The sequence below is a fragment of the Chiloscyllium plagiosum genome, unplaced genomic scaffold, assembly GCF_037043375.1.
Source record: "Chiloscyllium plagiosum isolate Xiang-an unplaced genomic scaffold, Cpla_swu_hap1 HiC_scaffold_3, whole genome shotgun sequence".
Taxonomy (NCBI): Eukaryota; Metazoa; Chordata; class Chondrichthyes; order Orectolobiformes; family Hemiscylliidae; genus Chiloscyllium; species Chiloscyllium plagiosum.
In genome coordinates this window covers 147261159-147286550 of record NW_028270141.1, presented here as the reverse complement: position 1 = coordinate 147286550, position 25392 = coordinate 147261159, and the positions used below count along the sequence as shown (strand labels likewise).

Below are 25392 nucleotides of genomic sequence, written 5' to 3'. Positions count from 1 at the left end.
CCTGATGTGTGCAAGATTAAAAGCTTTAACAGAATGGATCATTTTTCAGTAATACTGAAGTACTGTCGTACCAAATGACAAGGGAGATTGGGAAATGTTTATGGCTTATGAGTACAAGTGTATTGATCGTCATACAGAAAGGAAACAGACCCTTTGCTCCATGCAGTCCATACCAACCATAATGCCAAACTAAACTAGTCCCACCTGCCTGCACTTGGCCATATCTCTCCAAACATTTCTTATTCATATACTTACCGAAATGTCCTTTTAAACGTCATAACTGTACCTGCATCACCACTTCCTTTGGAAGTTCATTCCTCTTGTAGAAAGTTAACGTGCAGATATAGCAAGTGATTAGGAAGGCAGGTGATTTGCTAGTATTTGTTACAAAGTGGTTAGAATATGAAAGTAAAGAATCGTACTCCAATTATATTGAGATAATGTGGAGCAATGGAGTTGAATTGTAGAGCAGGCTTCAATAGCCCACTTCAGTTTCTATTTATTATGTCCATATTATAATGAAGTATAAATAGAGTAATCCAGAACTTGGGAAATGCTTTCCCTTTTCAGTGCTTGAACTGACTGTATGAGAGAGAAATATACTGTGCACTCAGAGCATGCACAGATCAACTGGCAGAGGTCTTCTAAGACATTTTCAACCTCTCCCTGCAGCAGGCCGCTGTCCCTGCCTGTTTCAAGAGGTCCAACATCATCCCTGTGCCTAAGAAGGCTAATGCAGCATGTCTCAATGACTACCACCCAGTGGCCCTAACTTTGGTGGTCATGAATTGCTTTGAAAGACTGGTCATGGCATTAAGCAACTCCAGACTCCCCACTACTCTTGACCCACTCTAAATTTGCCTATCAGACCAACAGAACCACGTCAGATGCCATATCACTGGCCCTTCACTCCTCCCTAGAACGTCTTGACACCAAGAACAGCTACGTAAGAATCCTACTCATTGACTACAGTTCAGCCTTCAACACTATTATCCCCTTGAGACTGATTACTAAACTTAGTGATCTTGGACTAAGCCCCACTCTCTGCAACAGGATCCTCAGCTTCCTGACCCACAGGCCACAATCAGTGAAGATTGGGAACAACATCCTCACTAACACTCAACATTGGCGCCCCCCTGGGTGTGTACACAGCCCCCTACTGTACTCACTGTTTACCCATGACTGCGTCGCCAAATACCAGACTAATGCCATTTACAAGTTCACTGATGACACCGCCACAGTCGGTCGAATCTCAGATGGTGGCGAAACAGACTACAGACGGGAGGTGGAAGACCTGGAAAAATGGTGCACTGAGAACAACCTAGCTCTCAGTGCCAGCAAAACCAAAGAACTTATTATTGACTTTCAGCGGGATGTTATTCGTGCCCCCCCCCCCCCCCCCCCACACACATTAACAGTGTAGAGGTGGAACGAGTCGAGAGTGTCAAGCTCCTGGGAGTGGTCATCTACAATACCTGTAGATGACATGGACTCTTCATGTGAACGCATTGGTTACAAAGGCCAAACAGCGTCTCCTCTTCCTCAGGCAGGTGAGGAAATTTGGCATGACGGCGAATACCCTTGCCAACTTTTATAGGTGTGCGATCGAGAGCATTCAAGATCAGAGACGGTTACAAAGAGTGATGAACTTGGCCCGGACGATCACAAAGGCCAACCTCCCGTCTGTAGAATCCATCTACCAGGCCCACTGTCAAGGAAAGGCCACCAGCATTCTCAAAGATCCATCCCACCCTGGCAATGTTTTTCTATAACCTCTACCACTGGGGAGAAGGTACAGAAGCCTGAACATGCACCAGCCGGATTTGAAACAGTTTCTATCCTACTGTTGATAGAATACTGAATGGACTCTGAAACTCTTCACATTCGCCCGTACCTGTGTTTTTGTTTTTGCTGCTGTTTACCTATTATTTACTATCCATGCTACTTAACTCTGTGATCTGCCTGTATTGCTCACAAGACAAAACCTTTCACTGTGCCTCGGTACACGTGACAATAAATTCAATTCAATTCAATATACAAATAATGAAAGAAATAGATACATAAAATCAGCATGCAGTATCTGGGTTTTCTTTATTTATTTCAACTTAAATTTTGTAATATAGGGCCTGCCCATTACAGATGTTTACCTGAAATACAATGGAAAACTGGTTGATGAAGAAACTGAGCTACAACATGGAGGAATTTACAGTCTGGAGCAAAGACTTGTTGGAGGGAAAGGAGGTAAGGTTTCAGCACGACTGTGCCTTCATTTATTTTATCTGCATAACTTGTCTGTGGGCGGCACGGTGGCAGTGGGCGGCACGGTGGCACAGTGGTTAGCACTGCTGCCTCACAGCGCCAGAGACCCGGGTTCAATTCCCGCCTCAGGCGACTGTGTGGAGTTTGCACATTCTCCCCGTGTCTGCGTGGGTTTCCTCCGGGTGCTCCGGTTTCCTCCCACAGTCCAAAGATGTGCAGATTAGGTGAATTGGCCACGCTAAATTGCCTGTAGTGTTAGGTGCAAGGGTAACTGTAGGGGAATGGGTCTGGGTCGGTGCGCTTCGGCGGGTCGGTGTGGACTTGTTGGGCCGAAAGGCCTGTTTCCACACTGTAAAGTAATCTAAAGTAATCTAATCTAAAAAAAAACTTTTTGCATACTTTGGTGTTATTGTTCCTGTGAACAGTTTGAGACTGACTCCTGCACCTGTCTGTATGTTAACATTCTGGTAGGTGCTGCAGTAGTACCCTTTAGTGATCTGATCTGGATGTACACATGTTTGCATGCACCCGTTTCTAATTTATTAGATTCGCTACAGTTTGGAAGCAGGCCCTTCGGCCCAACAAGTCCACACCGACTCTTTGAAGAGTAACCCACCTGGACCCATTTCCCTCTGACTAACGCACCTAACCTATGGGCAATTTAGCACAGTCAATTCACCTGACCTGCACGCCTTTGGACTGTGGGAGGAAACTGAGCACGGGGAGCAACCACAGACGGTTGCCCGAGGCTGGAATCGAACCTTGGACCCTGGTGCTGTGAGGCAGCAGTGCTAACCACTGAGCCACCATGCCGCCCACAAATCTATTTACTAACTGAGTATCTGGTGGATGATGCCTACTCAAACAATAAAATGTTTATGCTGGAATCACTCAATTGAATTACAAATTATTTTGGATGACATTGCAAAACACAGCATGTCATGATAGCCTATGTCAACTCAGTTAACTTCAAGATGTTGTTTAAAAAAAAATTCTCTGAATCTCTTTGCTTTTGTTTTCTCACTAATAAGAATGTCACTGTGCAGTCTTCCAGGTTACAAAGAAATAGAAATGCAGATTTATTGAGACTTTAGATGATGCAGACAGTGGAGTGGTTTGTAAACTTCTCGAGTTTATGTCATTCCTTAGGGTTTGGATCGATGCTTCGTGCCCTTGGAGCTCAAATTGAGAAAACTACAAACCGAGAGGCCTGTCGGGATTTGAGTGGAAGGAGACTGCGGGATGTAAACCATGAAAAGGCGTAAGGCATTCAGTCCACTGACAGAACAATTATTTTTAAGGAGACTCTTATTGGCTGTGATTCTGTTGTAGACTCATATTATGTGACTCTGTTTTCCCATAAACGTTTATACCATACACGAATGTGAATTATTAGTCCAGTGATAGTGATGGGGATCTGGAGAGAAACTATTCTTGTTGGTGGAATGGTTCAGAACAGACAACAGGTCTTTGGTGAAAGAATCAAAGCGAAATGAGTGAAAATAAGTTGACGCAACTAATGGGTATGATCTGGAATGTACTACCTGAAAAGGAAGTGGAGGCAGATTCAATTGTGGCTTTAAAAGAGAATTGAATAAGAACTAGCAGAAAGTATATTATGGATCTGTAGGGTTGCTTTTGCAGAGTGCTGACATAGGACGGAGAGGCCAAATGGTCATCTGTATAATTTCACAAAAGACTTTGAGCTATTCTGTAATTCACTTAATTTGCCTTATGACAAGTGCTAAGCAATTGACCTTTATTAACTAAACAGTGTGCTGAGAATGCTCTCCAGCTAATGACTGTGCTCAGCAGAGGAACCATCTTGAGTCCTAACACACTGCCTCGTCTAGTCTTGGGCTATTTCAGTTACAAAACACAGTATCTGGCTATGAAAATCTTCAGAAATAATGCACAAACTTGGATTGGTTGGGCTTCCTTGTCAATTTTAACTTCTTTCCCCTTGTGTTGAGGGGCCTGACTTTGAGCTGGCATCTTGCTGTTGACCATTGAGGTGGAAAGTACAATCCTTTGCTGCATTGGCTGGAAGATTTGTGAAGAGCAATTCGAGAAGCTTACCTCATGATCTCCTCACCCACTCCCCAGTGCATCTGGAGGACAGGCACAGCTGCTTGCTGTGAAACCAGGCCATAGGGATCAGGGAGTCTGGGTGGAGACTTAACTGTTTGTTGATTGCACTACATGGCCCAGTTAATAATAACATGCTGTTGTGTATGCAAATATCTTAAAAAGGGATGCTTCTTTTGTGTGGCCTGTTTGTATTCTGCAGAGTGAGGTCAGCGGATGTTGCCGGGGTTGGAGGATTTGAGCTATAGGGAGATGCTGAACAGGCTGAGGCTGTTTTCCCTGGACCGTCAGAGGCTGGGGGGTGACTTTATAGAGGTTTACAAAATTATGAGGGCACGGATAGGGTAAATAGACAAAGTCTTTTCCTTGAGATTGGGGGGTATAGACTAGAGGGCATAGGTTTAGGGTGAGAGGGCAACCTTTTCACACAGAGGGTGGTACATGTATGGAATGAGCTGCCAGAGGAAGTGGTGGAAGCAGGTACAATTGCAAAATTTAAGAGGCATTTGGATGGGTATATGAATAGGAAGCGTTTGGAAGGATATGGACTGGGTGCTAGCAAGTGGGAATAGATTGGGTTGGGATATCTGGTCGGCATGGACAGGTTGGACCGAAGGGTCTGTTTCCATGCTGTACATCTCTATGACTCTATAGCTTGCTGCATGGCCATGCAGATGGAGGGAATGTTGGTGTTACTTTTGACTACACTCAGCTAATTGGGAAATCGACCAGAATTGTTGCTCCTACACACACCAGCCTGTGGCTTTCAGCTGAGGGTAGACTAGGTTCACAGGTTTGCTATCAGACTATTAGTATCAGCTGTGTCTCGGCTGGCAGCATTTTCACCTTTTTTTTTAAATTTCAAAAGTTGAACTTCATAAAACATCTTTGTACATACATGGTCACAAATGCAGTTCTGTGCTGTAACATATCAAGGAAACAAACAAGGACTCCATCCAAATCAAAGACCCCTCTTACACATACAATACTATATTTACATACACTTAAGGCAAAAAGTGGGTCTGATAACTGAACGACCCCCATTTGCCTTCAGCAGGAAGACCTCTCACAGTGGTCTTTCCCCACTGCACCTTGGTGGCAGCTGCCCAATCTTTAGTGTGACCCTCAGAAGGAATGTAGTCCTGGACTTTAAAACGTGCCAGTCTGTAATCACCCGAGTCAGAAAGCTGTCACTACAAAGACTTTGGCGCAAAGTCCAGTCCAGTTCAGTGCTGAGGGAATGCGGCATCTTTTAGGTGAGACCTAAATGAAGGCCATGTCTACTCCTTAGTAAAAGAAAGATATAGGAGCGGCAGTTAGCAGGGGGATCCTCCTGAGTGCCTCAACCTCAACAAGCTCACTGAACAGTTATTATCACATTGCTGTTTGTGGGAATTTACTGAATGCCAATTGGTTGCTGTGGTTTCTACATTATTATAATGACTCCAGTCTGAAAAATACTTAGAATTCGTTGGAAAGCATTTTCTGAAGTAGTTCAGTCATGGAGCAGGCTGTTTGTAGATGTACTCGAGGGTGACATTGTGCAAACATCGAGAGGAGAGGAGCCAGCCTCGCTTGCTGCTGTGACTGTGATGTTTGAGAAGTTGAAAACTACAATCATTTCTGTCTTTGTACAGAATGGCTGAATGGATAAAGAAGCAAGCAGATCGGGAAGCCGAGAAAGAACAGAGGCGATTGGAGCGATTACAGCGCAAGCTTGCTGAGCCAAAGCACTATTTCTCTGATCCGCAGTATGAGCAGCAATTGGATGAAATGTCTGAGCGCCTGGAGGATTCTGTGCTTAAAGGTAGAGCTCTGTTTGAGAAACCATACCCAACAGAAACTGTCCAGCAGTGTCACAGTTGCAGTTAATATAATCATCCTGTTTGGAAATATTATGACATATGTCTGGGGCAGTTGGGCTTTGAACACACACAGCACAAGATCCCTTGCATACTAAGAGAACTACTATATGGAGTGATTGGTCATTCACTCTCCCATGTCTATTTCTGAATCTTTGAGAAAGTAGCAGAATGTGTCCATTGCTTTACAGAGGAGGCAAGGCATTTGCCTTGGGGCCATCTGAGGACCTGGACAGATTGTGAGAGATCTTTGGATGGGATGGTCCAGCCTTCCTCCTGACTGAGCGCTGGTATTTTGTTAATTCACTCACTGGGTGTGGCATCCCTGGCTGGGCCAGCATTTCTTACCTGTCCCTGTTGCCTTTGAGAAGCTGACGGTGAGCTGCCTTGTGAACTGCTGCAGTAAATGTGCTGTAGGTAGACCCCTAATGCCACGAGGGAGGGAACTTTAGGATTTTGACCCAGTGACACCGAAGGAATGGCGATACCTTTCCAAGTCAGAAAGGTAAGTGACTTGGAGGGTACTTGCAGATGTTGACATTCCCATGTATCTTCTGCCTTTATCCTTTTAGATGTTAGTGGTCATGGGTTTGGAAGGTGCTGTCTAAGGAGCTTTGGTGAATTTCTGCAGTTATCATATAGGTGGTACATCCTGCTGCTACTGAGCATTGGTGGTTGAGGGAGTGGAGTTTGTGATGCTAATCAAATGTGCTGCTTTGTCCTGGATGGTGTCAAGCTTCTTGGTTCTTTCTGGCCCTACATTTGTCCAGGCAAGAAGTGGTGTACTCCTGACTTGTGCCTTGTACATGATGGACAAGCTTTGGGGCTTCAGAAGGTGAATTACTGTCTGTAGAATTCCTCTGACCTGTTTGTGTAGCCGCTGTATTTTTATGGCTAGTAAAGTTCAGTTTCTGGTCAGTGGTAGTACCTGAGATGTTCATAGTGGGGGGATTCAGTGATGAAAAGTATGGTGCTGGAAAAGCACAGCAGGCCAGGCAGCATCCCAGGTGCAGGAGAATTGATGTTTCTGGCATAAGCCCTTCAGCCGAAATCACATCCCTGATAAAGAGCTTGTGCCCGAAACATCGACTGTCCTCCTCCTCGGGTATCTGCTGTGCTTTTCCAGCACCACACCTTTTGACTCTGATCTCGAGCATCTGTGTCCTGACTTTCTCCAGGACTCGGTAATGGTAATGCTGTTGAGAGTCAAAAGGGTGGAGATGGTCATTGTTTGGTATTTGTATGGTGTGAATGTTACTTGCCAGTTTCCAGCCCAAGCCTGGATATTGACCAGGTCTTGCTGTGTTTGGACGTGATCTGTTATGGTATCTGAAGAGTTATGAATGACTGGTGCTGAATATTGTGCAATGAGGATAGTTGTGCTTAAATGGAGTAAAGAAACTAAGCTGCCAGGTAGAAAAACATTTGATTTCTATAGTTTTAATAAGGATTTTAGAAACTGAGTTTAACATACCTGCAAAATGAAGGAGGCCTTCAGTTTATTTTAGAGTGCATTATAAGGTGTGAAGAGATCCACTGATAAGCATTTATTGATTTTTAATTCAGTAATAAAATGTGTATGAGGAGGCAATGGCCTAGTAGTATTATCACTCGACTATTAATCCAGAAACTCAGCTGATGAAGGAGCAGCGCTCCGAAAGCTTGTGATCTTAAATAAACCTGTTGGATGATAACCTTGTGTTGTGATTTCTGATTTTGTCTGGACCCAAAGCAATGTGGTTGGTTCTCAACTGCTCTCTGAAATGGCCCAGCAAGCCACTCGGTTCAAGGGCAGCTAGGGACAGGCAGTACATGCTGGCCGGCCAGCGATGCCCCAAGTGAATTTTTAAAGAAAACTCATTGGCAGTAAAGCAAGTGCAAATCTGCTATTTACTGGACAATTGTATGGCAAATTTTACAAAGTAGTGTCTTTTTTAAAAGGCTTCTTTATATGGTTACTGGTGTACTCCTGTTTCTCCAGGTTTACAAGCGTCATCGAGTGATGTGGTGTCAGCAGAAGGCGGAGCAGTTCGGAAACGTGCGCACCCTGCCCCCCCCACACAGGCTAAGGGTGGAAAGAAGAAATGTCTCTGGTAAATGAGAGTAAACTTTTGTCTTGCCTTTCATTATTTTCTCTGCTTCTACTGCTGCTTTTACTCTGCATTTTTTTTCCCACTGCCCGCATCCTCACATTGTTCTCAGTGTCTTCTCAGTTTTTTCTGTTTAAGGGGTGAATGAGTTGTATAGCTGAACCTGCAATCTGCCCTTGTTTTGCGTTGACCTATGCAAAAGCTAAAGGAGCAAGAATTGAAGCAGGGATCTTCCAGAGTCAACACGGCACTGCTGTTACATTACTTTAGAAACATGCTGTTTTCTTGTGCACCGGGCAGGTAATGTGTCCGTCATTCCTCAACGGCCAATTAAGCTATCAGCTCAGTTTTTTGGCTATTATCCTGAAAATTATTCCTCCTGCTTTTGGAAAGTTACTAAAGCAATCTGATCCTCCGTATTTGCACATTTTAGATTTTAATACTTTTGTGAAGAAATTTCTCTTCATTTCACCTCAACAATTTTAAATTTATGACCTTTGTTTACCAAACCCTTTGCCAGGGGATCTCTAAGTATTGATTTTAAATACGCTGACCTGAGGTCTTCCTCCGCTCTAAGAATATCCCATCTCCAACTTAAATGAACTCCCATCAATCTGATAAAGTACCACTTTCATATCGTCTTCAAGGTTTTGGTATCCTTCCTCAAGTGTGGTACCAGGAATTGTACACAGTTAAGCAGTCCGTTGGACCAGATTGCAAAGAGTCAGCATCCAACGAGCAGAATTGCTGTGCTCTTCCAGCACCACTGATCCAGAATCTGGTTTCCAGCATCTGCAGTTATTGTTTTTATCTACCAGATTGCAAAGAGGGAGAGTGTATTTAAGAGAGATTTTTTTTCCTGGAAGTTATATTCAGTTGATTGTCCCTGGACGGGAGCAGAAATGTGTAATTTGCAGAAGCACCATTGATCCAATTCTTGCTCCTTTAGTTCTACCTTTACATGGGCATGACCTTTGAATTTGGGCATCAGAGGCAAATTGGATTAAGATCCTTGTGTTGTAATCATTTGTTGCATTAGGCTCACATATAAAACAAAGATTAAGATAAGCATGCTGGCTCCCAGCGAGAGTCTGATACAGGAGGCAATGTCTGATGGTTTCAAAATGAACCAAATTTATATTATACTATACGTACTGTTTGACAGCAAATAGGAATGATGTGTGCCCATGCAGGATGTGCTCTACTTCACCTGCCCGACACTTGTAATTTCTCCCAAAAGCTTTCGTTCTAAGTTGTAACATTGCTAGTTTAAAGTGAGGATTCCTCGTGCTATATCACTGGTGGAAGTGAAAGCCTTCAGTGTGGGATTAGATTAGATTACATTAGATTACATTACAGTGTGGAAACAGGCCCTTCGGCCCAACAAGTCCACACCGACCCACCGAAGCGCAACCCACCCATACCCCTACATTTACCCCTTACTTACCTAACACTACGGGCAATTTAGCATGGCCAATTCACCTGACCGGCACATCTTTGGACTGTGGGAGGAAACCAGAGCACCCGGAGGAAACCCACACAGACACGGGGAGAACATGCAAACTCCACACAGTTAGTCGCCTGAGGCGGGAATTGAACCTGGGTCTCTGGCGCTGTGAGACAGCAGTGCTAACCACTGTGGGATGCCTCCACCGGCCCACAGTGAAATGATCTGCAGGCATTTACTGTTGGATTGAGTTATTTATGTGTGAGAAATGTGAATGCCGAAGTGGATCGATTTATACAAATGTCTTGTCTTTGTGCATAAAATGAGATGTAGTAATTTGTCAAGTCAGAGCTCATGCCCTAGATTCAAAATAACAGCAGCTGAGGGTGAAGGCTGAATGGGATCCTTGCTCAGCAACTTTCCTGTTCCATTCTCTCTTTTTTAGCAAGGCTTTAGTTCCCCCGCCCCTCTTTACCCTGGCTTAGTTGTAGTATGAGAGTTGCCCTAAATTAAGTACTGTTTTCCTACTATTTTCATAGGGGTAGCACGGTGGCTCAGTGGTTTGCACTGTTGCCTCACAGCACCAGGGTCCCAGGTCCTCCGGGTGCTCTGGTTTCCTCCCACAGTGCAAAGATGTGCGGGTCAGGTGAATTGGCCATGCTAAATTGCCCCATAGTGTTAGGTGCATTTGTCAGAGGGGGCTGGGTTTCTCTTCGGAGGGTCGGTGTGGAATTGATGGGCCGAAGGGCCTGTTTCCACACTATAGGGAATCTAATCTAATCTACGATTCATCCATTTATTTTTCTTCTACTTTGCAAGATTACTGCTATTCATTAGCGTTGCTTGTTCCATTTCCTTATTAAATGTTTTGACAAGTTCCATTTGACAAGTTGCCAGCAATTAAATGGAGGAAAATTATAAACAGTGAATTGGTATTTTTTTCTTCCTATGTTACTTTGTATCAGCAAGTAAGCCATATTTAACAGATTTTGATGAAATGCACAGAAAGAGGTTACTTAGCCCAACTGGTTCATGCTGGGCTGTCTCTAAGTAAGTTCTTTGAATCCAAAGCATATTCTGTTCCTTTTTTCCTATAATTGACCCATCTAGTTTACCTTTTAAATGCAGCTTTGCTATTTGCCACAAGAGTTCCATGTGTGAGCAAGCCACATTCTAACCATTCTTTGGGATAAAGAAGTTTCTTAAATACTTACAGAATTTATCAAGCCAGTCTTATTGGTTTGATATCTCTCACAAGTTAAAGCATCATGTAGAAATTCACCTTTTGCAGACAGGGGTGGTTTATGGATTTTGTTTCTTACAGGATGGGAGGAGTGGATTTAGAAGTGTCTGGGAGCTCTGATGAGGAAAGCACAGCAGACAGTGACTCCTCTGATGAGGTTCCCTCTCACTCCAAGAGTCCTGTGGAGCAACAGAGTGTAGAAAATGGTAATGCTGACGATGAGAAGGACTTGTATCCTGGCCCCTGTGCTGACTCATCTGTTCCTGAGCCGACCTTGATACAACAGGAAACTTTAAATCAAACTGAACCGGGAGTCAGCAGCAAAATGGAAGCGACAACTTCGAATTCACAGGACAGCAACAGGCTTGTACCAGAAGAGGGTGTCAGAGAGAGTTCTGAAGAGATGGAGAAGGTCACAACAGGTACACAGGATGAAGATAATGCGCCAACAGCTGTTGTAAGTCCTCGTTTCTTAATTTTTGCAATGGAATTTATTTCAAAATAAGTGTTATGGTAATGTAATGGATTAATGAAGATGTTTTCATGCTTTTGAAAACTTCTATAAATCACTCCTACACAACAGGATTTGCATAACTTGACAATTCTATTTAGTATGGTCCTGTTTTGACAGCTGTCCAGTGGCTCAGTGGTTAGCACTGCTGCCTCTCAGCACCTGGGACATGGGTTCGATTCCAACCTCAGGTGACTGTCTGTGTGGAGTTTGTACATTGTCCCCGTGTCTGCGTGGGTTTGCTCCGGTTTCCTCCACAGTCGCAAAGATGTGCAGGTTAGGTGAATTGGCCATGCTAAATTGTCCATAGTGCTAGGTGCGTTAGTCAGAGGGAAATGGGTCTGGGTGGGTTACTCTTCGGAGGGTTGGGCCAAGCGGCCTGTTTCTGCACCGTAGGGAATATAATCTTATCTTAAATACTTCACTATTGTTTAGAGATGGCACGACAGGACATTGATCAGCCAATTTTTACATTGATAAGAGTTCATTCTATCCTCAAAAAGAAATGAATTTTTCTCCTTTTCGAACAGTGCCATCTAAACTTTGATGTCCAACTGAGTGCCAAGCCATAGGGGTCTCGGCATTCTCCCCCCAGTCGAAGCCAGGCACAAGCATAGATGCAGCAAACCCTTATCACTGTGCAGTAATGTTTGCCTCAATTCATTTCTCTCACAATAATTTGAATTTTGGGTGACTGAGTGAACATTGATGACTTAAATGGTGTATTTATATATAAAACAATCAGTAAATACTTGAAATGGTCAACTCCACAGGAAGTAACTGTGGATTTAGGAAAAGTTCCATGTTTTGGAGTTGCTGACACTCAGTCAGACAGGAAGACCCTGTTCTGCTAATATACTACTGATGGTCTGCTGGTCTTAGCAAATTCAGCAGGAAGTTGACATGGTCTGTGAGAGGTTCATGGGTTGGGTGCTGGGGATTAGCTGAATATACGAGCAGTTCTCTGGTAAACAGAAACTTGAGGTGAGTGGATTGACAACTGAATAACTTTACTAGGATGAGTTCAAGGTTCAGCTTGTACTAATGTACTGGTTTTTGTCTGAGAGCTCCAGTTATCTGCATTTGACAGATTTGGAAAACATATCCAGCACTGGTAGACATGACTAGATGGCAGGCAGGATTTTCAGTCATAAATGAATTCTACTGAATCGTTTTATTCTACCTCTTAGTAAAAATGGAGGATTAATGGAGGTTTTGCATGTAAGAAGTGAGAGTGTAACAATGTTGTGGTGATGGTATTGTTAAAGCTTAAGGTTCATGTCTCACTGTGGCAAGTTGCTAAATTGAATTCAGTGAATCTGGTGGCGTAGCCTAGCTCCATTAAAGGAAATGAGAAAAGGAAATTGTAAAATCATAACCAATTCGGTAGTTGATAATCTACCATCTCTCTGTGACTCTACTTAGACATTCCATCAACCCCACGTTATAGTTAGTTATGTTTTTAGTGAATCATTCTGTCTTCTGGGTTGGTGTGAAAAAGGCCTACCAACAGTGCCATTCTATTCTGCATTAAGCTGCTGTTGCTGTGAATTTGCTCCGTTGTGGCAAGAAACTGGACTGGAGCAGGCCCACCTAAAGCTTGACCTCAAAGGACAAGGTTTTAACCCCTTTAATCACCCCTTTAATAGTAAAATCTTGCGTTAGTACATACGTCCTATTGTCAAGAAATTTTGTTAAGATGGATTGCAAATTGTTATACCAGCATTTCCTATTTCTTGTACTGTCAACTGTCAAGACTGAGACCAATCTTGAACCTGATGAAGCTCTCATCACTGCACTGTATGTAAGAAAACAAGAATGAGCTCAGGCCATGGTGTTTTACTGGTATTAGTACAAATTTTCACATGTTCTACCTGCTTCTTCATTCCCCTTCTCCTTAGGGAACTATGACACAGACTAATAACTAAGTTTAATGTTATTGACATCAAATTCTTTCACCAAAGAAAAGGAGGAATCGAATAGTAAAAATATACGTTTTCAAATTACAATATTTACATAAAGTGCTTCTGTATTGTGCATCTTTGCATTAAGCGTTTTAAGAGGATGGCATTCTCCAAAGAAATATCTAGCAGTAGGGGTCGCTGCTATATTAATGTGACGTTGTCCATAGAGCAGCTGCATTTCTCAACAATCATGTTGGGGAACTCAGCCACTTCGATCTCTGTGTAGTCTCCTTTCTTCACCAGGTACATCACAGGCAGCGAGGCACTCTCCTCCACTGCACAGCTCCTCTCTCCGTAGTCGAAGGGCCACTGTGGCTGCTTGCAGCCCCCCACACAGTGGAAGGCCTGGTAACCAGGGGGCTCGATGATCCAGTACTGGGTCCAGGTCAGCTCCCTGAAGTTGATGAAGTATTCCTGCCTACAGCAGGATCCACTTTCCTTTGCACCACAATCTCCGATACTCCTATACATTAAAACAGCAAAAATATATTGGTCAGCTGTCACATTGGCTGTAAGAGGAGGCAGAAGTAAATTGTACAGAATTGGCTACGGTGACACGTTTAGATAGCTTGGTGTTAAATGAAAATTACAATTGTTAGTGGCCACCCTTTGAGAAACTAATTTGCAGTTGTTTAATTTGAAGAAGTGGTCTTTTAATACCCAAAATGCCTAATACACAAATTAAATATTGGATAATGGTTGCTTTAAATGTTCAAAAAGGCTGTAGTTAAAGAAATTGTAAGTGGCGTACAGGAGGGAAGATTTAGTGACTCAGACTTCTTAATTGGATTGAAATCTTGAAATAACTGAATTAGTTGCCTGCTGTTTTTTTGTGTCCAGATTTAATTTAATGTAGAAGAAAGGTAGAGGTTCTGTTCTTTAGTCAGTAGCTGCTGATAAGAGCTGGTCACCAAAGGTTTATATGTGTTCCTTCATAGCTTCCTTTGCATCTCATTGTAGTGAAATGTGCCCATGCTGCACTACAGAGATTAGCTGTTGTCCCAGGCTAATTGTGTGAGAGATTATTTCTCAACACAATGGACACACTTAAGTGTCTGGAAGAGTCACTTCAAACTTTGTATATAACATTTTAACACTGGTGTCTGTCAATTTGGGATTGACCAAAAACTCTTACCAGTATTATTTGACCAGAGGTGGAATTTTGAATATTTTTGCAGGAAAAGTTGAGGTTTTTGTATTGCAGTCTCAAATGCTGAGGATGAGGGAGGAACAAATAGTTTCAAACTGCTAATATCTGATACCATACTTGTTGACTTCATGGTTTTTTTGACATTTTAAATGCATTTGTTTATCAGATGAGTGTCATTCATGTGGGGAGGTGTTTTTCTAGTGGTAATGTCAGTGAACTATCAATCCAGACACCCAGGCAAATCTTCTGGGGGCCACTTCAAATCCTACAGAAATTCAAAATTTGAATATGGTAAAAAAAAATCCAGAATTAATAGTGACCATTGTAACAACTCATCTGGTTCACTAATGTCTTATTGTATGGAGCCGCAGCCTGCCCACCGTGTCCCCAGGTCCATATCAAATGGTTGACTCTCAATTGCTCTCTGGGATTGCGCAGAGAACAAGTTAGTTCAAGGGAACCTTGAGATGGCCAATACAGCTGGTCAGCGAGCAACACCCACATCACACACAAAGTTTTAAAGCCAGCATTCATTTCACATCCCTAATAGCCCAGGCCACAGTCGAGATTTTTGTCGGTCTGAGGTCACCTGTAGACCAAACCAAGTAAGGATGCCAGATTTACTTTGCTTACGGATATTAGTGAACCAGATGGATTTTTACAACAATCAACAGTCAATATGTGGTTGCCGTTTTTTTTATATAATTGAATTCAGTCTCCAACATTTGTCACAGGATTTGAACCCAGGTCCCAGAACATGTGTCGTTCAGGATTACTACCATGCCTCTGCTTTTGTTGACTTCCACTATGTGCAAGTAGATTGAAACGAAAGGAGTTGCAGAGTAACCTAAACATTTCCAAAGGTAAATTATTAAAACAAATCTGTAAGGCTGGCAGAACATGAAAGACAAATCCGTATGAGAACATGTATCATTCATATCTCAAATGGGCCCTGGCTATTGCACTGAGTTACAAATGTGTGACTTGCTGCATTTATTCCAGGGTTTGTTTATTTTTGGCAAATTTATGACTGAAAATGGCTTGCTATACGAACAAAATGAATAAAACCGGGGCTATAAAAGTGCACGTTCAGTGTAAATTCAGCAAAATTAGTGACAAACATGCAGGTGTTATCATTATACCTACCTCCTGCAAAAATGCCATCCCGTATTCCCAATTCCTCTGCCTCCGCCGTATCTGCTCCCAGGAGGACCAGTTCCACCACAGAACACACCAGATGGCCGCCTTCTTTAGAGACCGCAATTTCCCTTCCCACGTGGTTAAAGCTGCCCTCCAACGCATCTCGTCCACATCCCGCACCTCCGCCCTCAGAGCCCACCCCTCCAACCGTAACAAGGACAGAACGCCCCTGGTGCTCACCTTCCACCCTACCAACCTTCGCATAAACCAAATCATCCGCCGACATTTCCGCCACCTCCAAAAAGACCCCACCACCAGGGATATATTTCCCTCCCCACCCATTTCCGCCTTCTGCAAAGACCGTTCCCTCCGTGACTACCTGGTCAGGTCCACGCCCCCCCTACAACCCACCCTCCCATCCTGGCACCTTCCCCTGCCACTGCAGGAACTGTAAAACCTGCACCCACACCTCCTCCCTCACCTCTATCCAAGGCCCTAAAGAAGCCTTCCACATCCATCAAAGTTTTACCTGCACATCCACTAATATCATTTAATGTATCCGTTGCTCCTGATGCGGTCTCCTCTACATTGGGGAGACTGGGCGCCTCCTAGCAGAGCGCTTTAAGGAACATCTCCGGAGCACCCGCACTAATCAACCCCACCGCCCCGTGGCCCAACATTTCAACTCCCCCTCCCACTCTGCCGAGGACATGGAAGTCCTGGCCCTCCTTCACCGCCGCTCCCTTACCACCAGACACCTGGAGGAAGAACGCCTCATCTTCTGCCTCGGAACACTTCAACCCCAGGGCATCAATGTGGACTTCAACAGTTTCCTCATTTCACCTTCCCCCACCTCACCCTAGTTCTAAACTTCCAGCTCAGCACTGTCCCCATGACTTGTCCAGACCTGTCCTACCTGCCTATCTCCTTTTCCACCTATCCACTCCACCCTCTCCTCCCTGACCTATCACCTTCATCCCCTCCCCCACTCACCCATTGTACTCTATGCTACTTTCTCCCCACCCCCACCCTCCTCTAGCTTTTCTCTCCACGCTTCAGACTCACTGCCTTTATTCCTGATGAAGGGCTTTTGCCTGAAACGTTGATTTCGCTGCTCCTTGGATGCTGCCTGAACTGTTGTGCTCTTCCAGCACCACTAATCCAGAACCAGATTATAGTCCAACAGGGTTATTTGGAAGGACTAGCTATCGGAGTGTTGCTCCTTCATCAGACAGAGCAGTGCTGTGAAAGTTAGTACTTCCAATAAACCTGTTGGAGTATAACCCTGTGTTGTGATTTTTAACTTTGTACACCCCAGCACCTCCACATCAGGTGTAATAATTGTAATTCTTTGGAATAGATTGGAGAGCTGGATGGATTTAAATGAATACATACCCATATTCATCCAGGTTGAGGCTGTAGAGGACCAATTCTGGTTTGCCCAGAACTTGATCATTCGGGCCCTGTGTTGTAAAATGCACCAGTTTTGCCATTTCAGCCGCATAGCTGCCCATGCGCTCCGCCTCAATCCAGATCTCCAGGTACATGGGCATTTCTGCAGTCTTCATCCAGTAATGTACGGCCTGAGTGACATCCAGACTTTTCCACCCAGAGTCGAGGATTGGAACCAACCTGCAAATCACAGCAAAAGTAAAAGCTGTTTAGTAAATTAATCCTCATTTCTCACCTTTCCATTTTTTAAATAAAAGGCAGTCTGACAGCACCCAGACTAAAGAAGCACTGAGATGGTTCTATTAATCAAAACAGAGTTTGCAGTTGTGTTTTATCTAAAGTTGAGTAGCCATACTATTTGGGGAAGCAAATGAGGACAAGACAAGATAGTTAAACTTCTGGTCTGTTCATTCTAATTTCTGTTGCAACTTTTCATAGAATGCATTTAGGGAGGTCAAACAGTAAAACAGGATATGCAGTGAACAGGAAAATACTGAGAAGGGTAGATGGTGTGAGAGATCTTGGAGTTCAAGTGCACAAGTTCCCTCAAGGTGGCAGTGCATGTTAGATAAGGTTGTAAAGAAGATATAAGGCATGTCCTCCTCCATTGGCAGAGGTATGGAATACAAAAGTAGGGATATAATGTTGAAACAGTAAGACATTAAGGCCAGAACTGGAGAATTTTGTACTGTACTGGTCACCACATTATAGGAAGGATGTAATCGCTGTGGAATGAGTGCAGAGAAGTTTCACTGGAACATTGCCAGGGCTGGAAAATTGCAGCTACAAGGAGAGATTGGAGAGTTGGGATTGCTTTCCTTGGCTGAAGGGTATACAAAATTGTGAGGACTAGTGAGTGTGGACAGAGGGAACCTGTTTTCCTTGGCAAAGAATTCAAAAACCAAGGGCTGAAGGATTAGAGGGGACTTGAAAAGCCTTTTTTTTTTTAAAAAGTAGAAGGTGGTGGGTGTCTGGAATTCGCTGCCTGAGTTGGTGGTGGAGGCAGAGGCTCAACTCTTTCAGAAAACATCTGGATCTGCACCTTAAGTGTTGTAGGGTTGAGTGCTTTGTGCAGGAAAATGGGATTAGAAACAACATCTGTTTCTTTGGGTTGGTATGGGCAAGATGGGCCAAATGGCCCCCTTCTGTGCTGTATCACTTCTATGGTTCTATGATTCTAACCTTATGGTACTGTGTGGCAGCCCACTTTGAAGACACTATTCAGTAAGTCTCACTCCCCTGCCTGTGTTGAAAGCTTGCAGCATTTTTAAATGTTATTCGTTCTCATTTTTAAGCTTGTGATTTTAAAATGCTTCTCGAAACCTTTTCAGGCAGAGAATTCAAGATCTTGTATTTTAAAAAAGCACGAATATTGAGTATGTGAAAATTCCTTATATAAAAGAACAGGTAGTGTGATGAGAACATTAACCATCTGTTCTCAGTTTATTCTTTGTAGATTTATGCTCGCAGTCCTCATTTTAAAGTAATATCATAATTTGCCTTGTATGAATCACCTTGTCTGGAAGTCTGTCTTCTGGGGTTCTGTTGGGTTTGGTGCTGGGGCCCTTGCTGTCTGTGGTGTGACATAATGATTTGGATTAAATGTAGGTGCTGTGATCAAGAAGGTTGTGGATGAGATGAAAATTGATTAAGTGTTAAATAGTAAGGATTGTAGTAAACTGCAGGAAGATAGCAACCAATTGGCCAGCTCTGCTGAGTAGTGGCAAATGGAACTCAACTCAGATGAGCGAGAGGTAATGCACTTGTCGAGGGCTAACAAGGTGGAGATTACACATGACACAATGAATGGTAGGACCTTGGAAGTATTAGAGATCAGAGGGACCTTTTGTGTAGGTATTCATTATCCTGAAGGTAGTATGGCAGGTAAGTAAGGTGGTTAAGAAGGCATGTGGGGTCACTGCCTTTTATTAGCTAAGACATAGAGCACAAGAGCAAGGAGACTATGCTGGAGCTGTGTAAAATACCGATTAAGTTACATCTGAGTATTGCTTGCAGTTCTGGTCACTACATTAAAGGAAGGATGTGGTTGCACTTGGAGGGGTTTGTCAGGATGCTGCCTGGGCTGGAGGGTCTGAGCTATGAGGAAACAATGGAGAGGTTGGGTTGTTCTCCTTGGAGCAGCTACGGTTTAGAGGGGACCTGATAGTAGTCTGTAAGATTGAGGGACATTGATAAGATACACATTTTCTTTGATAGAGAGGTCAATAACAAGGAAACAAAGATTTAAGCTAAGAGGTCGAAGGTTAAGGAAAGCTTTGAGGAAAAGCAGTTTTCTGCTGAGGGTTGTGGAGTCTGGAACTCTGCCTCAAAGAGTGGTTGAATCTGAAACCCTTACAACTTTTAAGGAGTATTTAGATATTCACTTGTCGCCATAGCCTTTCGAGGTATAGGCCGAACTGGAAAATGGGATTAGTGTAGTCCGTACTAATTAACAGTGGGCTGAATGACCTCCACTATCATAAACATCTGGGTCAATAAGAATCGTACACTGCACTTTTAAAATACTTGACGAGGCCCAGTATATCATATTCACCTTTTTGATTTTGATTTTAAATTGAAAAGCTGTGTCTTCAAGTCTTTTCCAGGAGCTTAGTACCATCAACAAAGCGTTTGTTTCAGTTTGGCTAGGTTATCTGTAGGGCTACTGTTACTGGCCTAGTTCAGGCTAGAGAGGCAAGTTTACTTGCCCAGAATTGCAGTTCCTAATTGCTTTTTCATTGACTCTCCTTGGTCGGATGGGCTTGGCTATAAGCAAAAAGGCTGCAATGAATCATAATCACTTGGGCAAGGTACCTCAAGTGTCCAGTTGCATAATGAGTTGTTGCTTTCAAAGTTCCAAGAGATGAACATGTGCCTTTTTTTTAAAATAGAAAAATGTTTGTATTGAGAGAAGAAAACAAACATAAAGCTTAATATGTAAATTGTATGCAAGTAGGAGGAAAGCAGATTGACCGGCATTCCTGTATTGATCTCTCAGGGATTGGGCACTCGCTAATGCTATTAGTTTCTCCCTTACTGTTTTGCTTTGAGTCACCTGTCCCAATTTCAATATTAGTTTCCTTGTCCAGATACTCCCCTCTTATACTATAAATACTGGTGCATAACGATGTCTAACATGTCTGCTACTTTCATTGGTAATATCACCTTTATTATCTTTCAAGGGCTGACATTACTTTTGCATCTCCCAGGTCCTGATACAATTGGAAAATTCATCTTTGATATCCCTGGAAGCTTTAGTTCATACCTTTTTTGTAGCTTTCACTATCTATTGCCATCCTTTTCCTGCATCTTGTATTTTCTCAGTTGGTAGAATTGTACCATTTGTTGCCTTTGTGTATGGGTTTGGTTTTAGGTTAGATTAGATTCCCTACAGTGTGGAAACAGGTACTTGGGCCCAACAAGTCCACACCGACCCTCCAAAGAGTAACCCACCCAGACTCATTTCCCTACATTTGCCCCTGACTAATGCACCTCGCACAATGGGCAATTTAGCCTGGCCAATCCACCTAACCTGCACATCTTTGGACTGTGGGAGAAAACCAGATCACCTGGAGGAAACCCACACAGACACCGGGAGCATGGGCGACTGTGTGGAGTTTGCACGAGGCTGGAATCGAACCCGGGTCCCTGACGCTGTGAGGCAGCAGTGCTAACCAATGAGCCACTGTGCCGACCTGTGTTTTGTTTAGTTTATTATCTATAGCTGTATGTTGTTTGGAAGGTTGAAATATTGTCAAAGAGAGCAGTAAATATATGGGGATTGACAGCATCAAGGGATATGGTGATAATGCAGAAAGGTATAGTTGAAGTAGATGCCCATCCCCCGCTGACCAAGCAGCAGGCTTGAGCTTTATTCCTGTATTGTACTGTACGTGCCAGTAGCCAAGCACCTCCCTTATTTTGCATCAATTCCCTGCTGAAGCCACCTGCCAGCACTGCAGCAGAGGAGGTAGGTGGCCATCATTTTGATTTTTAGACATGGACAATAAATGCTACATCTTGAGGATGAATATATTTAAAAATGAACTTTCCAACACTGTCCAGTGTATAATGAGGAACCGATGGTTGGTCAGAATATCCTCTGGAAGCTAAAGCACAGATCATCTTTAATGTCAGACAATCTTATTTTTTTTAAAAAGTGGCCTTTGGTTAAAAGTTCGACGTAAAACCGCAGTATGTGCCCAGATTAATCTTGTTTTTTTTTACCTGGAGTCTATGAGTGAGGTCCTGTTGCTGCCATCCGACAGAATCCTGACCCAGTGCACGCTGACCCTGGCGTTGTTGACTGGTCGACTGTGCCTCCTGGGGGGCAGATCTTCCTTGTGAACGCCTTTCTTGAAGAGCTTGAGCTCTGCCATGGTCACCTCGCTGTTCTCAGGGATCAGCCCCTTCATATCAAAGACCAGTGTCTGCCTGGCAGGGTCTGAATAGAGTATGTCTCCTCTTGTATCTGGAGAAATGAAGCAGAGCACAGACAAGGAAGTTTACAATCTCATTTCCATTTGATTGCGTGAGAATACTGGTCCTCAGAAAATGTCAGTGCACTTCAGACAGTGTGAAATTGATGCAGTCTTTATAATTCACAAAGCTGTGACTCATTCATCAATTTGCAGCTCTAATTGTAAAACTCTTCCACACCTCCAACTCCCATGCCTGCACCCTCAGAATACTGAGGAACTCCTGAATAGCTCATTTGTTATTAGCAAATTATTGTCCTAACAGTTTTATTTTGATAAAATAAGTAACAAGTACCCCCTTAATTTTGAATTCGCTATTTAAGTTATTCCAATGTTCAGGGGCTATTGTTGCCATTTTGTCTGTAGATATTGGATAAGAACAAGGTTTGTTCAGGTCCCTTCTACAGTAGCTAGAATGAATGGCCATGTGGACCATGTAACTTGGAAACTTCTTATTGTACTTTCTAGTTTGCATCACTTTTACCAACAGGTCCCTTCCCTACGCTTGACAGTTCTCAGGGAAATGAGTCAGAGTTAAAAAATCACACAACACCAGGTTATACTTCAAGTTTATTTGAAAGTGTTAAGTTTTTAAATAAACCTGTTGGACTATAACCTGATGTTGTGAGATTTTTAACTTTGACCACCCCAGTCCGATACCGGCACCTCCACATCAAGTGAGAGTCAGGGTGATAACTTTGTGCATCTGCTGAAACTGATTTTCTTCATCTGGTAATGTAAAGAGTGGGTGTATGTGGGTTCCCAAAGTTTTATGCTGTGGAGTGCAGGCGACTATGGGTCAGGCTCCACAGCATAAACTCTTTAATGTATATATTAGTACAGTGTGGAAACAGGCCCTTCGGCCCACACCGACCCGCCAAAGTGCAACCCACCCAGACCCATTCCCCTACATTTACCCCTGCACCTAACACTTTGGGCAATTTTGTATGGCCAATTCACCTAACCTAGTCACCTGAGGTGGGAATTGAACCCAGGTCTCTAGCGCTGTGAGGCAACAGTGCTAGCCACTGTGTCTTCTGTATGGATCTCCTCTGGCTGCACTGCTATAATACGAATGATTTCCCAATGCTAGGCAGTGCCCTGGAAAGGCATGTGGAAATTTTGTGGGGAGATATAATTATTTCTTCCTTCTGAAATAAACCAAGGAATTAAAAGACTTTACCTGCAGTGCCTGTGATTCCTCGTAAGATGCCAGCCAGGGTGGGCAGGGCTCTTCGCTTCCTCTCCTTCTCCTTGTGGATCTTTAACATGGCAATGTACTTGTTCCTCATGTGAGCAGGGACTACCATGTTATCCACGTCTGTCTTCTCAATCTGTGGCACTTCACTTAACCCCAGTTTGTGAAGCATGGTGTACTTAATGTTGTCGTGGGAGATTCCATTCACTTGCTTTGCCCAAAGCGCAAGCAGGACAAAGCTAAGCAGTGTGAGGGTCGGGCTCTTGTTGGTTTGGGCCATATCCTTGGATGATCCTCAGGGCTGACCCCCTCATATAGCTGCCAACTAAAAGTGCTTGTTGCCTTCCCTGTGAGACTGAAGGTTGCCTTTGAGGTTTTAAAGGAGCTGCTTTATTCCAGACAAAATGGATTACGAGACCAGACATAAAAGCCTGTGAAGTCAGTCACACCTGTTAAGTTTGAATGACACCTTCTAACCTCTGGAAATCGCAAACTATCTAGGGGAATGGACTAACTTAAAAAAAACTCATTAGGTGTTTACAAAGGACTGAGGTAGCTTGTGTGAAATTTATAACCAGCACTAAAGTCTGTGTGTGTATTCCTTTGCTTATTTGTCCCTTCTCCCTTGCTTCCATCTGTTTCTCCCTATGGACGATGAGTAGTGCTGAAGTACAGTGATGTAGGGTCTATCAGCCCTTCATCTCTCTTTTAAGTAGCCACGATCCATGTGTGACCTAGCTACGGAGTGTGCAACAGCTGCGATGAGGGGGACATTGGAATCAAATTTGTCCCATCTGTATTTGATGTGAACTCACATATAGTCTAGAAGCTTTGCTGAAACCTGTGATCAGAAGCAGGAACTTGAGCTATTCCTCTCTTGTACTCTTACTGAGCCAATTGTATCGTGATAGACATGGGAGGTAAACATGGGAATTTGAGACAATTTCAAAATAAACAGTAGGCACAAAGCACAGACGACCATAAGCACACACAGTTAAGGTTTTGATGGTGTGGAGTTCTGAAATTCTCAAGTCTTTATATCTTCCCTGCACAGTGATGGCTCAGTGATTAGCACTGCTGCCTCACAGTCGCCAGGGACCTGGGATCGATTTCAGCCTCTGGTTTCTGTGTGGAGTTTGCACATCCTCCCTGTGTCTGCATGGGTTTCCTCCGGGTGCTCCGGTTTCCCCTCGCAGTCCAAAGAAGTGCAGGTCAGGTGGATTGACCATGCTAAATTGCCCATAGTGTCCAGGGATGTGTAGGCTAGATGCATTAGCCATGGGAAATGCAGGGTTACAGGGATAGGGAGGTGAGTGGGTCTGGGTTGGATGCTCTTCAGAGGGTGAGGACTTGATGGGCTGAGTGGCCAGCTCCGCACTGTAGGGATTCTGTGGCAGTGATTGTGATATTGCATCGTAAGCGGGCAGCACTGTAGAGGGAGATTAATTTGCTGTTTAATGGCATTGGAAAAACCTTGGCCAGTAGCCTGTCCCTAGCTGTAATTAAAGTAACATGCCGTACTTGCTGCATAAATTTAAATTAAATGTTTTCATATCAAAGGTGAATTGCATTGTGTTCAGATTTGCACATTCTACCCAAGTAGCTGTGATCTGATGGGGACTCCTAAAAGGTCGTTGAAAATGAGAGCTCAGTAGTTTTATCACTGCTGCGGAGATGTCAACAATGGGCAGCACGGTGGCTCAGTGGTTAGCACTGCTGCCCCACAGCCCCAGGGTCCTGGGTTCGATTCCCGCCTGTCTGTGTGGAGTTTGCACTTTCCCCATGTGTCTGCGTGGGCACCCTCCAGGTGCTCCGGTTTCCTCCCACAATCCAAAGATGTGCAGGTCAGGTGAATTGGCCATGCTAAATTGCCCACAGTGTTCGGTGTGTTAGTCAGGGGTAGGTATAGGGTATGGGAATTGGTTTGGGTGGGTTTCTCTTCAGAGGGTCGGTGTGGACCTGTTGGGCCGAAGGGCCTGTTTCCACACTGTAGGGAATCTAATCTAATCTTCCGATCAATTATGTGAATTCACTTCTGGAGCTGCTGGTCACTGAGGGCTTTCAGACTTGCATGGAATGATATTGGGTCCACAATGCTAATGTTCCTGAAGTTTCTACTCCAAATGAGCCTCTATGACATGTAATCCCATCAACATAACTCTCAATTCCTTTCTTTCTCATATGCTTATTTAGCTTCCTCTTAAATGCTAGTCACCTTAACTACTACTTATGATAGGGAATTCAACTGTGGGGAAGTCAGTTACAGATTCCATCTTGTCTGAACCTGAAGTGGAATATACAGCCATGTATTCAGTTTATTTCTCAGCTGAATGTGGTGTTAATGTTGTCAGACTCGTAATGCTTCATTAAGATAATTAAATATAGGGCAATGAATTAGGAAGTAGCAAATCAGTGCACCACAATTAAAATTACTGCTTTAGACTGGCTACCAACTGTTCAAATATACATTGTTGTAAAGGAACTGTCTTTTGTCAGTCAGGTACAAGTGA

At 43.6% G+C, this 25392-nt stretch overlaps 2 protein-coding genes across 2 annotated transcripts in view; one reads left to right on the top strand and one right to left on the bottom strand.

Annotated features, from left to right (window-relative positions):
- The window catches only part of sde2 (SDE2 telomere maintenance homolog (S. pombe)), a 53145-nt gene that overhangs the window by 3703 nt on the left and 24050 nt on the right, over window positions 1–25392 (top strand). The window contains exons 2-6 of the mRNA XM_043687280.2: window positions 2124–2241; window positions 3409–3520; window positions 5985–6154; window positions 8191–8302; window positions 11071–11446. Of these exons, the coding sequence (XP_043543215.2) occupies window positions 2124–2241; window positions 3409–3520; window positions 5985–6154; window positions 8191–8302; window positions 11071–11446 (888 nt within the window). The remainder of the gene's footprint in view (window positions 1–2123; window positions 2242–3408; window positions 3521–5984; window positions 6155–8190; window positions 8303–11070; window positions 11447–25392) is intronic.
- LOC122548521 (left-right determination factor 2-like) lies at window positions 13555–23162 on the bottom strand. The gene is made up of 4 exons (XM_043687281.2): window positions 22868–23162; window positions 21434–21677; window positions 17150–17386; window positions 13555–13927 (listed from the first exon to the last, which is right to left on the bottom strand). Exons 1-4 carry the CDS (start codon window positions 23160–23162, stop codon window positions 13606–13608), a joined length of 1098 nt encoding a protein of 365 aa, XP_043543216.1. The 3' UTR covers window positions 13555–13605.

What these genes read in the sequence shown, in the direction of transcription:
- LOC122548521 (XM_043687281.2), bottom strand. Translation starts at nt 23,162, where the DNA reads ATGGCCCAAACCAACAAGAGCCCGACCCTCACACTGCTTAGCTTTGTC. An exon ending in AGGAATCACAGGCACTGCAG is followed by an intron (nt 21,678 to 22,867) that starts GTAAAGTCTTTT and finishes TCATTTCTCCAG; the next exon opens with ATACAAGAGGAGACATACTC. An exon ending in ACCTCACTCATAGACTCCAG is followed by an intron (nt 17,387 to 21,433) that starts GTAAAAAAAAAC and finishes TGTGATTTGCAG; the next exon opens with GTTGGTTCCAATCCTCGACT.